At 35.7% G+C, this 18490-nt stretch overlaps 1 protein-coding gene across 2 annotated transcripts in view; it reads left to right on the top strand.

The window, feature by feature from the left end:
* OLA1 (Obg like ATPase 1) overlaps positions 1 to 18490 on the top strand; it is a 103134-nt gene that overhangs the window by 60862 nt on the left and 23782 nt on the right. For both annotated transcript variants that reach the window (XM_072874584.1, XM_072874583.1), the window contains 2 exons: positions 2040 to 2120; positions 2386 to 2483. In XM_072874584.1, the coding sequence (XP_072730685.1) occupies positions 2040 to 2120; positions 2386 to 2483 (179 nt within the window). The remainder of the gene's footprint in view (positions 1 to 2039; positions 2121 to 2385; positions 2484 to 18490) is intronic.

Genomic DNA, 18490 nt, shown 5'->3' with positions numbered 1-18490 from the left:
GTGCCTACAGAATTAGTTAAAAACCCGAAATAGTGTGTAATCGGAATTCCTTCACTGCTGAACAGGAATCTTGGAGAACGTGTTGATTTTTATATATCTATTTAAACAAAAGCTGAGGATAAAGATCTTAAATGAAAAGTACCTATTGGTAGAATTGCTTCCCTTATCTTGTTTATACTGATTAATTAAAACATAAAAAGCACATAGGGTTAAAGACAAGATGGTACCACTGTTTTCTTCTTTATGTGTAATCTTGTTGCATGTCTCTACATAAGCTGTTCTGGCCACTCATCATAGTAACCAGCTGGGCCATTTCACCTGCTGGAGCCATTAAAGAGGACTCTCTCCCCCTAGATTAATCCCCTCCGACATTAGTTTTTTGCTCTGACAACTGGAGCAGGCATTCAGAATTTGCAGGTGGCCAGTGTGACGCACATAATTGCCTACAATTTTAGGCAATGAATAAAAATGGTCTACATTACTTGTCAAAGGTTGTATATGCAGTGCCAAGTGAGATCTATGGGAAGCCTTTTAGGGTTTAAAGAACAGTTAATAGCAAAGCTGCACAGTGCTTTTTTAATCATAATGCATTTGTAATATAGCACTTTGATCTTCTCCTTGTAGGAATTGGTGTTATATTAGCCACTTTTAAACATTTATGAGTGAAATTCAGTTATAGGAGAGTAAAAGTGATTATTCGTAGGCAGAACATGTTAGATTTCATTAAAAGTTTTAGCTTGCCCCTTCCTTGTTAAAATCTGTTGGGAGTCCTGTTCCTGGAGGGTTTCAAATCAGGATCTGAAGATTTAGAAGAGCTTTTTCTTTGTTTTTCACTAAAGCAACTGCAAGACTAGAAAAGACTGTAGTAATTACTTATGTTATTTGTGGTTGTTTATAAATGTACTTCAACCACATAGCATTAAGTGCAAAAAATGTTGTGTGCTCAACAGTTTAGGGAATGTTTCCTTGTATTTTAAAGATCTTAATTCTCAGTTGCGTCAGTTATAACCTAAAAAATGCATTATTTAAAGCATGATCATAAATTATCTACAACAAAAAATAGGCGACTCTAAAATGTACTACTCCTAGAAGAGCCAAGTTTGACCTTTCAGACCCAAGAGCCTTTTATTAACACCTGCCTGTAAGGAGAACCATGCCACACGCAGCTTTCAGATTCACGACCACAAAACTGATGAGGAAAGGCTTGAAGGGTTCAGTTTGTGTCACTTGCTGTTTGCCGTTTCCATTTCACAGATGATTAATCTTTCTGTGAAGAAAGGCCAGAGAAACAAAGCACATTGGGCTCTTCCTGCAGTTACTCCTTCTGAATGCACACTAGCTTGCTAACTAAAAGGCCTTTAGATTTCCTGCCGAGAGAGATGTTCTGAAAGTGAATGCAGCTGGTTGGAGGTCACCAGTGCAAGGCTCTTGCCATTGTGTAATGGAGGCTTTGGCAGGTTTCATTTTGGGGGGGAGGGAGAAGGTGTTGGCGAAAAATTAATGCGGAATAAAAAGGGCTTTGGCCATTTGAATTAATTTCTTGAAGGGTGGATCATCAATAATAGGCTCAATTTCTTTTGCTCACAATTTAAAAAAAAAAGATATTTGCTGTGTTTTTTCCCCACCCATTCGCTTTTCTTAATGGCATGTTTATATTGTACGTGGTCTCTCCTGCTGGATGCTGAAATGTCGCGTCTTACTGAGTTTGAAAAGCAATCTAGAATGTACTGATTTTTACATATGTTTTATGAGCTCTGCTAATTTTCGTGGTGGCGAGAGATGATACTTGAGTATTGTGTATTTAACTTCCTAATTATGGGATATGTATCGCTTTACTAATTGATATTGCTCTTTAGTGACTTTTAAAGAAGCAATTTCTATTTTTCTGGAAGAGTTAAAATTTGTTTTTAAAAGGTGTTATCTAATTTTTAATTTGTGTGTATGTTTTGAATCTTAATATATACATGCCTTGTTTATGGAAGAGAATGGTCTGATATCCAGCTGAGTTTTTGACTTTGTTTTTTCTTGATCTTGTATAGGACGTAATGTGCAAAATCAAGACATGGGTAATAGATGAAAAGAAAGCTGTCCGCTTCTATCATGATTGGAATGACAAAGAGGTAGGCTATAAATATTATTCCATGAATCGACTTCTAATTTTGCTGCCTGTTACTGTCTTTTTTTTAAAGGTTATTTTTTTAGAATTCATATTTATAGTGTATTGAATGTTAAATTTATGAGCCAATTCTGTGTTTATCAGTGATCTATATATTACACTTTAATTCTGTTGCCTTCTCAGACATGCCATGAGGAAAATGGTCATAAAATTAACTCAAGCTGGTATAACTTGTTTTTAAAATTCTCTCCCTATATTTTCACTTCTAGATTGACGTTTTGAACAAACATTTGTTTTTTACTTCAAAACCGATGATCTACTTGGTTAACCTTTCTGAAAAAGACTACATTAGAAAGAAAAACAAGTGGTGAGTGTGTTCAGGTTCAATATCTAAATTTATGTTTCTATTTCACATTTTTCAATGGTGAATAATTCCTTGAGCATTAAGATCACCAAGGATATTAATTAAAATAAGAATAAAAACCAATATTGCACTTTTGTTACTTGTTATGCTCCCATTGACATGCGGCTTGAGTACAATGCATATGGCGAAACCCTGAGTGAAAGTGCAGAATAGAAAAGAATATACTTTCCTTCCTTAGGATTTACATGAATCCATTAACTGTGAAGAAAATAATTTGATTTCGAAGTACTGATTTAAGTAAACATATGCTTTTATCATGTTATATAATGCTGTTTGTCTGAACAACATCTTTTTCATTCCAAAGGAATTAATTGAATACCAGAGGACTAAAGCTATGTGAGTTGCACAGAAATCTTTCAAACTGTGGCAAAATTGCACATTTTAATAGTACTCTTCCGTTTGCAGTTGGGGGCCTGGCTTCCTTGCCACTGCTTGCACTCTGCTTGCGATTTACAGGCCTGTTTTGATGGGCTTTAATGCCATGAACAGTGCAGGTTTTAGTCGAGTGTTCCTGACATCAATATTATGACTTAAGTACGTGATGGTTACAAAATCAACCTATCAGACATTCAGTGAACTGGATGAAGATCCAGTCCTAACGTGGTAGACATATGGTGGGAATCTGCTGTTGAGAAGTGCAGCATTTAGCATGTCATTGGAAGCTCTAGATGGGATAAATATTTGGTTTGTGGAGGAGGGAACAGATTAAGTAGTATACAATGAAGAAAAATCTGTAGCAATATATTTAGTTTTAAAAAAACAACCAAACAACAAACCTTTTCTTAGTATTCAGATCTTTAAACACTGTACTTGTGAGATACTTTCAAGATGTATAAACGTATGTTTGTGAACAGATATATGCCTGTAACTCATCCAAACAAATCAAAAGTATCTAAAGCTGAATATCTGAATTCTCCTAAAGTACACCCTCTGTTTCTCCCTGTACTTCATTAAGTACTTAGATGCACATGGTTTCAATTTTCCATTAAAAATTCTCATTTCCATATGATATCAAAGAGTGAGAAGGCTTTAAACTGAAAAATAAACATTCATAGACTGGAAGCCAAAACAATAATTAATGTCAGATGGTTAACTCCAATAAATCATTAGAATAAATTCTGTGAAATTACTGCAACTAAAACTGTCCTTTTGATACTCCAAGACATTTTGTGTTAGGTTAAATTCTGTTCTTTAATACTATTTAATAGCAAACCCTCTCAGCCCAACACACAGTCTTCGGAATAAACTTGATAACCAATGTATAAATGTAAGCTTTTCATATTTGGCCAAATTTTGTAATTTTAAATTAATTTGTTCCTTCTTTGAATGTTTTTTGGGTATGATGATTTAAACATTAAAAGTGGTTCTACCCAAGGAAGTCTTTAAAAATCAGGATAGTAGTATTTGCTCTGTTATTGTCAGGTGATATTTTTTTTGAAGTACAAATGTTGAGGTTTCCTAAGGTTCGCTATAACAGTACAGATGTGGAAGTTTATGTGAAAATGGATGAGTCGGTTTCCCTGTCCAAAAAAGGATCCTCGCACCTGTATTTGGATGATTACAGGTAGAGCTCACTGGCTCTAATTGTACAGTAAATACCATTTCCCAGACCCTAATGGTAGACAGACTACTTAGGAGACGCCAGTCTGTGATTTAGCTGTCGCCAGTCACCCCATGTTTTTTGTGAGACTAGTTGTGATGATGACATAGTTAAACCCAATTGAAAGCAAATCTTTGTATAAATTGCAATTTTTAATTTGTAAAAAAATCAGATGTTTGAGTTGAGGAGTCATATAATGAAATGTTTTAACTGTTTCTGTTACAATTAATGATTTACTTTTTAAAAAGTATACCCAGATCTCATGGATGTGAGTGTAATTGTAGCTGAAAGATCAAAGCCTGGGTAGCTGAGTGATGTTCCAGAAGAGAATTTACCACATAGCCATTTTCAGTACAGTTTCTGCCTCCTGCTGTTCCTATTTTCCCTCAAGCTAGCCATTGACTACCCCCTGTGCATCCCTGCTCGTAAAAAATGATTGAGGAAGTATTTGTCATGTATTTATGAGTGGGAAACATTGTGTGATAGGGAAAGGCATCTAGTAGAACCAGAAAGATTGCCATTTTCTTTCATTCGGCCACTCTGCTACAGCTTTAAATCCTCTGTTTATGCAATGTAGCTTTTATATTTAAGAGCAGAATAAATGTTTTCTATGAAGGATGCTAACGGTAGGCTTTTGTCGTTTGTGTGATGCAAGCAGATGTAAATGATTAGAATATATTTTACTGTTAGATGCCACTTAATTTGTGATTTTTGTTATTATTTTGAGGGGTAGAGGTTCATATGTGAAATGCAAGCCACATTTAGACTAGTCGTTCAACTTGAAAAAGTTTATTTCTGAGCTTAATTCATAATATGACTACAACAAAAGTAAGGTTAATGCAGGAAATGCTCAGCAGTAAAATGTTTTCATAAGACTTTTACAACTATAGAAGCATTTAAAACAGCAAAGGAGAGGAGAGGCTTTTTGATTGTGGGTAGAGAGGAAAACTAAAATTGTCTTTGTTTTACTGGGTCACTCTTTCAGAATTAATGAACGTTTTAATTGTTACTTAAAACACACTTAAATATAAGTGCCAACATGTTATTTTTCAATCCAAGAAAAGAAGAAAACACTGTGAAAGATAGGACTATTGTGTGTTTGAGTAGGTGTATTGACCTTTTGAAAGATGTAAAAACTGGAATGGCTCCAAGCAGTTACTTGCTGGTTTTAACAATGTTGAATTAGTCATTCAGTTGATTTATGATTAAGACCTAGCCCCTGAAGAGAAGCTGACATGGCAGCTGTGTTAGTCGCACTTGTGTTATGATCAGATGACAGTAATCATGATGTTGTATGGGGGAATCCACTGAAACCATTCTTACTACATATTGCTGTGCTCTAAATGAATACTTAAGCCCTTCTTTTAATAATTCCTCATGGTTTTTATATGGATCTAGTACCTTAACATGGTATACATGTATTTGAGTTTTACCATGAAAGTATTCTAAATAAGCCTATTAATTTTCAGTTAAACCTGCTTTCTGAGTCACAGGATGTCACATAAATCCAGGACATGAGATTTATCCGCCCTTCACCTAATTAAAGGTTTACATTTTAGTCTCGCTAAAGAGGGTGCTTTTAGCAGGTCATAATACGGACTCCAATTCTGAAATATATTGAGCTAATCAATGAGCAGATGTAGTGGACCATGCTTAGCACGCTGTTCAGTTGAGTATTTTGGACTTATTCTTTGCAGTGAGCACCAGGAATACTGTATGTGTCAAAGCTGCATAGACTGATCTTTTGACTCAACTTCTAAACTCAACTTCTAACTTGACTCAGGTCTAAACAAGTGAATTTTTTCATCCTATGCATAGACTGTAATTTAAAGAGCTGATTATGCTGCTAAAGACTTTCTAATATCTATAGCATCGTAACTAAGTTGTCTGAGACTTGATACGGATTTTTGAACATTGTTTTCTCTAATATAATTCAGACTTGTTGAGTATCCAAATGTGTGCTAACGTTATTTTCAAGGGGTTGTTTCTCAAAATGTTATGGTAGACATTCTGTTAACAAAAATAAGTTGGGTGTTGATGGGATAGGGTACCTCTCTTGAACTATCTTACTCCTGTGTATTTAGAAAGGTGGCATATATGTCATAATAAATAACCTTTTCCTCATTAATTTTTATAGCATTTTTAATGTTCTTAAGCTAGAAGAGGCATAATTAGGTCATATGAAAGGTCTATCTTTTCTGGTATCATGTTTCTGACAGGCCACTAGCAGATGTCCAGGGAAGATTACAGGAACAGATTAAGCAAACAGTGTATGTGTCCAGCTTCTTGCAATCTGTTATTGTAGAGCTGACTAAGCCAGATATGTTATACTTGTGGTTAATAATTTTTGACTGATTTTTATTCTATGAATTTAGCCATTCACCTTTTGAACCCAAGTATACTTTTGGCATCCCAATATCCTGGAGCAGGGACTTCCACAGTTTAACTATGTGCTATATGGAGAAGTACTTCCTTATGCTTGTTTTGGATCTGCCACATCATAATTTCATTTGATGCTTCTTAGATCTTGTAGTATGAGAGTGAATAATCCTTTTCTATTCATCTTTTCCATATTGCTTCAGATGTTCCAAATATTAAAAAAAAAGGGGAGGGAGGGGGCATCTGACATGAAGAAAGAAATATCAAGGGTAGAGTACAAGGAAGACTCAATAGGCTTGAGTGTGAATTCATCTGCTTCGCTCAGTCTTTCGCTTTTAAACTAGTTAGGAAAGAAAGTTATTATCTGGTGGTAAATGGAGACTTGGTGTTCTTGGTTGTATTTCTGTGGGTACGTGCCCAGTGGTAGAATAGATCTAATAGTTGTGTGTTCACTGTCTTAGCAAAAGAGTAAGGCAATGTCATGTGCTGGTAGAGCAAGAGGATGGTGACAGGAGAAGTGCTATCCAGGTTTTCATGGCTTCAGTACGCCTGTTAAAAACAAGAAAACTTAAAAGAAACTCAACAACAAAAAAACCCTATGCTCCCAAACCTCCCCTTCCACCCTTAAATGTCTGATTTTAGAGAAGTCCTGGAGGTACTATTTTTGTACAGACTCTTCTTAAATGGGTTAGCAATAAATATTTGATCTCTGTGTAAAAAGAATTACAGTGAAAGTTCTTCTTTAGCATTTTATCAGCATTTTGGTTTGAGACCTTTCAAAAAGACATTTTAAAAACCAAAAGAAACAAAGATTAATGGAAATGGTAATATTAACATGACATACCTTGAAGCAAAACATGATTTAACCAGCAGTATAAAGATATGTATATTTAAGAATCTTAGTAAATAAATTAACAGGAAATAAAGTTAAGGGAAAGAACAGCTGCAGGCCAGCTCCATCTCTTTCACAACTAGAAATACGGTGACTCAATAAGTGAAACGTCTCCATCCTAGTCCCACAGAAACACTATCTCCTTTCACTGTCCAAGTTTCAGCCCTTTTCAAATGCTGTCTGAAATAGATGAACTTTGCAAATTTTGCTAAAAACAAAAAAGTTCCCATTTGGACCAAATACCTAAAAGTCATTCCTCTTCTAAAAGGAGGGATGCTGCTGTTAATGAATCTCTGCAGTGCAGAGACAAACAGAATTACATGACTTAGAGCAAACAGTTATTTGCAAATACCAGCATATGAGTCATGTAGCAATATACCCGAGTGAGGGCAGAATGCAGTTTTCACTACCTTCAGCTTCTGAATGACATTTATATTCAGAATTACATTAAGTATATATTTAAATATACTATAGGCCATACAGTCATGGATGTTTAGGCAGATTAATTGTATTCTTATAAATATATTTGAGAATGTATTTGATGTAGAAGTCTTTAAATCATAATTATAAGTTGTAATGCCATTGTGCTATTGAGATGTTTTCTTGACCATAGCTGCTTAATGATTTTAAGGCTGTCTTCTATGCTGACAGATTTGGAAAACTATAATTTTTTAAATATGTTGCACTTCTTGTCCCTGCCTTCCACCTGAAATGATTTTTTAAAATATTAAAATATGATTTATATTATCTGTGTATAAACAGAGTTTTGCACACACAAGTTGTGAAGTCAGATACTCAAAGTTAACAAGATCCAGAATTTAGGCTTCCTGTTGCACCTTTACTGCCTGATTGAGAGAGACTACCTTACAGCTCAGGTTGTTTTAACTAGAGGATGGCATATGTTTTCCATAGAGTACTTACCTACTGTAGCAGGGGATAGTGCATGCTGTTTGCTTAATAAACAGTTATTCTTTATTATGCCTTATACAAATTAATTAATGAACACAAATTAATTTATCATCCATCAACCTGATGGCAGTCTCTTTTCTTTCCAGCACCTTTACCTGACATTGCCAGTTGACTTCTTACAGTTTTCTGTCTTACCAATTCCAGTGACTTTTCATTCAGTTGTTCTGCCTCTCCCAAACTTTTTTTCCCCCACGCTTTTCCTAGCTGACATGTTGTCCGTCAGTCTTTGCCAGATTGTCTTTTCCTCTTCTCTGATTTCATCCCATTCATGCTGGCTTAGTTCCAGTCCAGTCCTTTGGTCTGGATGATTTCTTTCACCAGACTTCCTGCTTTGCTTTGCTTTCCTTTGCCTCCTCCTCTGGAGTCCCCTGTCTGTTTGAATGTGAATGCATATTGTTTGGGTAACAGCAGGTGTTGGGGACATGTCTCTAAGCATGGGGAAGATGGGTCCCTGCTCTCAGCTCTGGTATGTAACCTCGCCCCAGGCACAAGAACACCTTCCAGGAAAAGTCTAGCTTCACTCCAGTGCTCCGCTTGCACACAGATGCTGTGGATTATAGAAAGAGATCGAATTGCTGATACTCTTCAGTGTTAAATTCGAGCAGTTTTGCTACTGAGGACATGAATTTCTGATTTGGATGGACTTTTGCACAAGTGCAATGGTTTATCTCTGATACCAAGTTTGCTCTGTGCCAAATGTAAAGCCTTGGCTCGTAAGCATTAGAACAGTAATATTTTTCAAATAAAATGTTTCTGGGATGTTTTAAAAATAGGCAATGCTGTACGGTGAAGCTGTTTTCAAAAATTTCAGTCCACCTGGTTACAACGTGGCACTTATAAATAGGTAAAGTGTAGGTTGCAAAGTCAGGAAATAAAGCCTCAGTAATTTACTTGCTATATATTGAGTCTTAAAACTGGTAAAAAGGGGGGTGGTGGAGGAGGGGAACCTCCTGGTTTTTGGGAAGGCCTGTCCTCGGCAGATAAAGGTAGCTTCAAGCTATTCTTACAACTCATCAAAGGCTGACCAGACTAATGAAGAAGAGTTTCTGCAATGTTGTGAGTGATACATGGCAGCCCAGCATATCACAACACCAAACACCAGCCCAACACAGCCATACCCCAGCGAGCCTCTTGGATTCTCTGCGAGCATCCGTGTGCATCAAGCGGATTATACTATCAGAGTAATGCAAAAGAACTATGTATTAACACTTCATATCAGTAAGGCTGTGCTGAGTGAAAGCAGCTATAAGTAACTTTTCAACTTCATTGCTGTATGTATGATCCCTGTCTTACCAGCTGCATGTCGTAACAAACCTCCTTTTGAACAATTCAGCTTTGCTTCCCATCTTCTGTTCCTTTTCTTCTCTCTCCAGATGCTCTTCTCAGTGTTTTTCTTTTGGCTGTCATCACCGTAGTTTCTGAGCTGTTTATCTGCAATTCTGTGGGTGCAGTTCTAACATTGAACAACCACAGCTTTGAATTTGGATGCTCCACCAGTTTTATGGTCCGCTTGTGTAGTCTTATGAATTGCTACCTGCTAATGATACTATTTTAGTCTGCCATGGCAGTTCAGAGAACCAAGTAATTTGTGTGATATTTTATTTAAACGCTTGGATTTTCATAGGCAAAAATCTAAAGCAATAGGTGCTAGCTTTCAACAAGCAAAAACTTAACTACTTATAAAGTTATCCAAACCTGTGCAGGGTACGAAGGGGCATCTTTATTTGTATATACTGTCTGAAAACTTTAGAAACTTCGTTTCTTCCTGATCTTCATTGGAATTGGGACTTTTAAATAAATATTTTTGTCACCTTTATAAACACATGCTGCTTAAAATATATAGTACTAGGGGAGAGAATAATGTGGCACTAGATTTCAAATCAATTAATTACACAACTTTACTTCATTCAGTGTATAGATAACATAAACAGTGAAGAGAGGGACTTCCACAGAAAAATGGTATGTGGTGACATTGTCAAAGACAATTATGTAAACTTTGTTGCAAAATCATTGCAATACGACGGGTTCCTGACTCCGGATGCATCATGAGGTACAACATCCATTTCAAACTTCAGTCTGTTTAAAACTGAAGAGTGCTTAAACTGCTCAGAAACAAACCTGAGATACAGAGATATGTCTGAGTATAGATTTCGTTAGTGTATAGTGGATATGGAGAAAGCAGAGACTAATAAATAACTGCTCTTCTTTCTTCCCTGTATGGTGTGTGAAGGGCTGACTTCAATTTTCTACTACTTACTTTCCACTATTTGGGAAGCCTGTGCTTTATGCCTCAGTTTTCCTTACTATTTCCCTAAAAGTGTTGGTGCTGTTGAAATCATGGACAAAATGTTTTTAGGAAATGTTCTCTAGTTTAAAATCAAGTTACCCAATAAAAATATTGATATTGTCTAGTAATTGCATTTTTTTTTTCTGGAATTGTATCAGTGATTTATCTCATGAGTGACGTCTGCAAAGAAACTATGTGTTCTGTCAGTCCTCTTTTTCAAAGGCCTTCCAAATGTGCTTGGAGCGATTTAAGTGTATGTTGTATGTAGTTGTGGTTCTTCACTGAACGCCGCTGTCACAGACTTAGCTGGCTAAGCAATGTCCTGCTTGCTTGCCTGAATGCAGATTTCTAGTTCTTTGAATCAATTCTTCTTTAGAATGCTTCCCTCTTATTTATTGTAGGTTAGAGCATAGCTTTTGACAATGTATAGTCAAGCAACCTATATTAGTTTTACTGGCAACTAAATGAGTTTGGGAATTTTCAGTAGCTTGATATCTTTTTTGGTACTCTAAAGTGAGATTTTTAGCTTCAGAGTGTCTCGTCTTGCTTTTTATGGCTTATGTTTTTAGATTCAGACTAGTGTCTATTTCAGAGAATGGGCATCTCTCTTTCATAGTACTCTGAGACAGTGAAGTCTTAAACACTGAAATGGAAAAAGTGATGGAGAAACAATGTTTTTCTCACTTGTCTCTGTTATGGAATGGAAGAAAGGGAAGGGTAAGCAACTTAACAACACAGCTTTTATATTGAGGACCAGATTCTGTAATTTACAATATGTTCCAGTCCAGAGTTGTTAGTCCTGAGCATCATCAATGCAACCCCATCAACAGGTCCTCAGGGATTTTGGAGGAGACTAGGGTACTAACCACCATATCAGTGCTGTCATATCTCTGTAATATCATTACCTCAGATGTAGATTTCCAATCCTACTTCCAGTGGTAAATAGTTCAGCAGTGATTTCACTCTTACTCATTCTAGAGTAAAGCAGTTTGACTGTGTATGTAAGCCTGTAGATGTTTGTGTCAAAATCCCTTTCACATTTCAAGTTCCTGATGAGAAACATCGTTACTAATGAAGAAGTAGAACACATTTTGTTTCCTTACTCTTTCGTGTTGTGCGTATTACAAGCACAGCCACCTTCACTGCAGTGACTTTCGGATGTAATAATATTGATGAGAGAAAGAGAAGGAAGTAAGGTGAAATAGTCTACTCAATTAAATTTCCCAGGGATAAAGATTATTCTTTGATTGAAAATGAGTGTCTAAATCTACCTGGAGAAGATGAGCTCTGTTCTGCTGCATTTTTCTGTTTATTGTTGAGTTACAAAATTATTTTATATCTCCTTTGTGATGCAGGTTACAAAGGTCCAGTTACAATTCTCTTGTTGCAGTTAAAATGCTATCTGCTACTATGCTGTAGCTGAATCAAGTTATCTTTTTCTGCATATTTGAACCTCAGGAGAATTTTGACAGGGAAAGAGGGGTAGGGGCTGATCTACATCTGCCATGGTTTGGTTTATGAGCTCAAAGAATAACTTGAATTTGTCCCATTAATAAGCAGGTCTTATCCTAGACAGTAGGATTTTTTTTTTTTTTAGGGGGGGTGTGTCCCTTTTTTGCTTTACAAATCAGCTAATAGAGAATTGTGCAAGAGATTATTATTCTTGATAGTAGTTGTTTAGTCTTAAGTTATTGTATATGAAGTTATTTATTATTACTTATTAGTATTAATTTATTGAGCCCTGCGCCTTTCAGAATGAATGAGCATTGTTAGCCTTTGTCAGCTAGACAACATAGAAACAGAAGTTGTGCATAGTCCATAAAGCAAATAAATTACTATTTCAAATCAAGGGGAAAATAGACACCGTGGGTATGTGTCCCCAGCTTTTAACATCTGTTGGGTGGTTATTATTATATCTGACATGGCATTTAAAAACCACCAGTTATTTTTGTGTGGGTCTTGTTGAGAATGTGGAAGATGGAGAGGAAGGCTGTTGAATGTAGAGATGTGAGTGGCTGTGGTCTCGTTTTGTGTGGTGGGAGCAATGTGAGTAGCTCCTCCTCTGTGTTAGGATCGGATACCTCCTTGCTGCTTGTAACCAGTGGGTTTTGAGAGGAAAGACAGTCTTTCATTCTCATGGTAGACACATCAACAGTTGTAATAACTGGCAGATAAGCTTTCATTTTAGATTATTTTTTAAGCAAAAAACCCTCTGATAATATCCTCTTTATTCTGAAATAACAAGATAATTACTTGTATTGCTTTTGCAAAAACATCTGTGTGGGGAAATTTGGATTGGGCAATGCAATCACTATCACTATAATAGTATCTCTTAAACAATGTCCAAATTAGTAAGTAACTTTCCTTTCATCAGCTGTTACTCAGTATTGGTGTATCTGATTTGCAAACAAGTACATGTATGTACCTCTAAAATTCTGCTTATTGAATTTGTCTGTCTGGATCATGTCTTGAAACATTTCTTGCTATCACATGCTACAGGGTTCTGTTAATTTCTTTAAGTTCTCATAGTTGAAGTTAATTTTATTTCACCTACCATTCTGTATCTCACTGCAGTTGATATTTGAGATATTTATGGGGTCTGGGAACAATACTCATCTTGAAATTGTTCCTCGTGAATGGTCTGCAGCATCTCCATTCTCTGGGGGAATATTTTATAGATTATTGTTCTGTTTTCTACAAATAGGAGCTAAATGGAAACATCAGCCAATCAAAAATCATTTATTATAAACAGAAAAATAATGTTTAAGAAGGAAAATTATTATATACAATTGGAAATATAGGCTGCTGTGGCTTGGCACCCATTTTTCAAGTTTACTTTTGCTCTGGAGTAAATTATTTGTTTCACAATTGGCAGACATATTTTTCATTTATGATTGTTTTGAAAATCTGGTGCATTTTATTTTTTTTTAAATAGTTTTCCTTTTAATTTTATGGTTATTTACAGCTCAATTTTATGTATTAAGTATATGGAAATATGTTTTCATTTAACTGATTGTTTTTCTCAAGAAAGATTACTTACCTTCTACAGTTTTGGCAGAGTATTTTATTTTCACAACTTGAGTTTCTTCTACTGACTGATACTAATGGCTAATGTTCAAATGTTGATAGTCACTAGTTTTACAATGAATAGAGCTATGTATCCTTGTTTTGAAACCAGGAATAGATGCTTCTTCATGTTTAAATTGAGAGGAAAGTTCGTAGGTTATATATGTTTAATGGAAGAACTGTCAAATGAGACATTTGGTATGGGTATTTTATTATCCTTTTTTACCAATGCTTGACCTTAATTATTCTTAATTTGGAGAGAAGTTAAATAAAATAATGTTTGGGATCTACTGTGCTCTGGCAATAGTTTCTAAAGCCTGAAGAGATGTTTAGAAGATAAATATTTGAAAGAGAGTAAGTGCATGTGCTGGTTTTGTACTTCATTGAGTTGAACAATGAAAATGCATTAATCAGATTAACTGTATATCAAGTCTCACTCTTGTTCTCATGCACTGGCACAGTGTTACACTTCTGAAGTGAAAATGTATTTAAATCCAAACAAATGGCTTTTATTAAAAAAAAAAAAAGAAAATCTTACACCTAATACATTGAAAACCTGCACAATGTTGTCGATCTAAAACATGTGATGTTTCTTCCAGCTTATGTTTTATTTCAGAGGCTCATTAAATCCATACCTGTTTTTATTTAATAAAATCTTTATGTCCCAGGATACTCAGATTAATGAAGTGTGTGTGCATGTGCATGCATGTTCAGTTTCCCATCGGATTTTTAAAATTATTATTATTTAAAAATAACTTTATAGTGGGTAAATGTTTGTCTTTGGCTCCCTCTATCTGCCTCTCTCTACTTGTCTTTGTGAATTAATGCTTTTTCATAACTCGGTCCACCAGATAGATTGGAATCAGCAGATAAGATGTCTGCAAGTATTCCATACAGGCATTTGGTAAAATAAATAAATAAACATACAGTAGGGAGACATGGAGGACTAGTAAGGAATTTAGTTATTCCAGCTTAAAAAACAAGGTTAATGTCTTTGTGCTTAGACAGTATATTTCTGAAATATTTTTCCATTCCAGATGAAGTCTAATTTCTATATTAGGTTTTCCACAAAGATACAGCTATATGCTCCAAGTATATTAAACAGAAACATGGGTTTAGCTGCCTGTCTTGCAGTAGTGTGTGGTTGTGTGACAGCCTTTTGTTTCTGATTTCTAGTTATGTTAGTACCCTATTGACATAGAAGGTAACTAGATTGTTCTATTAGTGATTTCTGACAAACAGAAATGATTTGATATGCTAAAGCTATTTCTGACAGAAGATACAAAGTTTTGACAAACGTGCATGGCACAGCAAGTGTCCAATTCTAAAGAGCAAAATAAATGCAAACCACCATTATGGGGAACACAAACAGCCTGAAAGCAAGTTATCAGTAAGCAAATAATTGTTGAACTGTTATGAATGGAATAGGATGTTGAAATAGGGCATGATTGGCTGATGTTACATATGTCCTTGATTACCTTCCTTGTGCTTTTATCCTAATAAGTGACATTCTTTGTATTCCCTTGGATGGCTAGACAGTCTGACACTGAAGAAGAATAAATATTGCATGTGGTACACATTAAGCTGTCATCTAGGACAGCATTTATAAAAAGTAACTAGAAAAATTCATAAGAAATTCTGCAGTGCTACAGTTTCCTGGCTCCAGTCATAATTGTCAAAGTTCTTGACACATTCAGGTCTTCTGAAATGATTTGGGTTTACAGTTACTTGGTGTATGAATAATTATTAAGGATTCATTTTCTCTGATGATGCAGACTGTTAATGTTAGTTCTCAAAATGTTGCATTTTCATTAAAGGCCATGTAGTAACAAAAAAAAGCAAGTGTGGTATATGTAGCTAGTCCTCTTGCAGAAGTCAGAACCAGGAGATGTATATGTATAAAATAAAATTAACGTATAAAATTAGAAAGCTCTCTTTCAAATGCTGTCTTTGAATCTTGGTGGAAAATCCATTATGAGCATGCATTGTTACTATTATTCTACTTTGGAAATAGACCTAATTTTTTGTGTAAAATATCAGTCTTCTGTTTGTCTTCGCTGACTTGAAATTAAGACTCAAAAGCAACATAGCAGGGTATCATCATCTCTGCAAGGGCAATAGAGAAAAATGCTTTTGAACTATGTAAGCTGATGAGTTAGTGTTTGAATGGTAATTATTTTAATCTTTAATTTTGAGAAGAGGGAAGTGTAGTAGTTACATTCTTCATACTCTTAAGTCTCTTAATTTCTTGTGACAACTTGTATGTTGACCAAGAAATATTCAATGGCTCCTTTTGTCTTTCCATGTATTTGTCTATTGCCTAATGTAACACCATGATACTCTCTGGAATTTCACACAAAACTTCACTATAAATATTTTAAAGGATTCTTACAGCTCTATCACTGACCACATCAGTGGAGCATTCTCACTGTATACTGTATTCATGGTATAATCTGGTGTTGCTGCATATGAAAATGCAGCCTTCTTCCATTTGTGGGTATATGTCTCTCCATTTGTCACAGTAGTGTCTAACTCATGTGATTGGTTTTTTATTATTTTACTGAATTAAGAATATCCCATAAGGAAAAATAGCCTGTTACCACCTTTTCAAGTTACTTGAGGGCTAACATAATTTTATAGGTGACATTGTACTTATTCTCATCCCTCTTCCAAGTGGCCTATAATTTACAAGACCTCATTGTGAGTAGCTTGGAATGGGAAAATAGAGCCATTGGCTCTTTCATAAATTTTCATTTAATGTTCATTGAAAAGCCTTAAAATAGTTCTTAGAACAGGGTTGGAAAAAATGTGTGTTCATGGGAACAGATAAAGCTGAAACACCTGTTTGGGTTGAAGAAAGTTTTCTCCAAGTATAACACTGCTCAAATGTTACAGGTAACTGTTAACTCTGTAGACCACTACAGAGCACAAAATATTTGCCCAACTGGTAAATTGAACTGTAAGTCCCACTGTGGGAAATTGCTTTGCTGTGCTCCAAACAGCAGTTATCTTAGTAATTGTACCTGAATTCTTTTGTGGCTAATAGACAGTTGATGTCCTTCTTACCATGACAGAATTATTTCATTGCAGTATTATTAATTGTAAAAATTTCAGGTAAGATGTGTTCATGTAGCTTAAGATGGGCTGAGTATGATTTTTAATTGGTGCTCTGGAGAGCACTGGTTTTTGAGTTGAGACTGTGCATAACCCTGCATTTCACATTCTAAACCGGCGCTCACAACAAGGAGCTTATCAGAGCAAATTGTCTAGTCCATCCCCTTCCTCACTCAAAACCTAATGACCCTTTATCATCATGGTTTAGATTGCTGGACACAGATGTGAGAAAATACAAGTAATCTACAGGTAACTACAGTAGCTGCACTGATGTTCTCAGAGAACTGACTGCTGGGAAGATAAAAAGCTTCCCACAGAGCCTGTGACTTTCCAGCAGCAAAGCACATCATGAGCTCATACATGAAGTTTTATTTGCTGAAGATTCACAATAAGATGCATTAGGACATTCAGCAGGGTCCCTTCTTAGATGAGCGCAAGAATTCAGTGAGGTTGTTAGTTGATGCACTAGTGCATGGCTTCACACTAAAACTAGAAAGTCCAACAATACCAATAATGTTTCTTTTTGAGAACATCACAAACTACAGCCATAATATGATACTGATGTTAACATAGTTTGTTCCTTGATAGTAAATGATCTAATGTTGTTGGACTTTTTTTTTCTTGTTATGGAAAGTATTCAGGTGGGAAGCAAATGTTCTTTAGGAAAAAAAGCTGCTGGCTGTTGAAATACAGAGTTAGCAATACATGTAGATATCAAGGTAGAAGTAAAGTCTTATATGAAAAGGCTTGTGTATGATTAATTACTGTCTCTTTTCTCAGCATTTTTTGTTGTAATCATGAAGTAGATCTAAAAATATCTGTGTATGTGATTGGATACTTTGCCAAGGAATGGGAAGGAAATAAAATACTTTTCAGATAAATTTCATGTACCTTAAGGTTAAGAAGGTAACAATCTCATTTACTGTTTTTGAAATGGTTTTTGTAATTGAAGAAGCTGCTGTAATACAGTTTTTATTTTTAATGATTCAGTAAGGTTGAAATGTATCTATTAAACCAGATGGGAATGATCAATGTGAATCAGTCTGTCTGCACTTCCATTCTTTTCTAAACTAATTGAAGTATAAACACAGTTACTTATGTAGAAAAGTGAATTTGGATGCTGAAATGCTTTTTTTCCCCATTTTTTTAATCATCTGTAAGTTTTGGGTTTGTGAGGAGAGACATGACATGGTATGAGAGGTACCGGTCCTCCAAAATTGAGGATCCACAGAGGGTGGTATTAATTATTAAGCAGGCAATAAGCATTACAGTGGTGGTCTTCACAGAAAATGCTAATCCTGCAAAAAGCCTAAAACCCAAGCCAAAGAAAACTCTGAACAGCCCCCTCGCATCCAGAAAGAAACAAAAAATAAATCCCACAAACAACCACCCCCCTCCTCTAGTGGTACTAATGAGACAGACTTATGGCTGTTTTTTAATTTAAGTCCTTCCACCCTCTTCCATCACCCTCAAGGCTTCTGTGTTCTGTTATTGATCTTGGGGAGTTGCTCCATCGGGATTCGGTGCTGCTGCCAGTGGTGGGCCTTTGAGCAAGAGCAGGCGGGGCTGGCTGTAAGACTGTGTAAGGCTGAGCCAGTGACCGTAGCAGCAGTCTCCTTAATTTTGTGTTCTATCATTGATCC

Source organism: Ciconia boyciana, chromosome 10, assembly GCF_034638445.1.
Source record: "Ciconia boyciana chromosome 10, ASM3463844v1, whole genome shotgun sequence".
Classification (NCBI taxonomy): domain Eukaryota; kingdom Metazoa; phylum Chordata; class Aves; order Ciconiiformes; family Ciconiidae; genus Ciconia; species Ciconia boyciana.
This window is presented reverse-complemented; position numbering and strand designations above follow the sequence as displayed.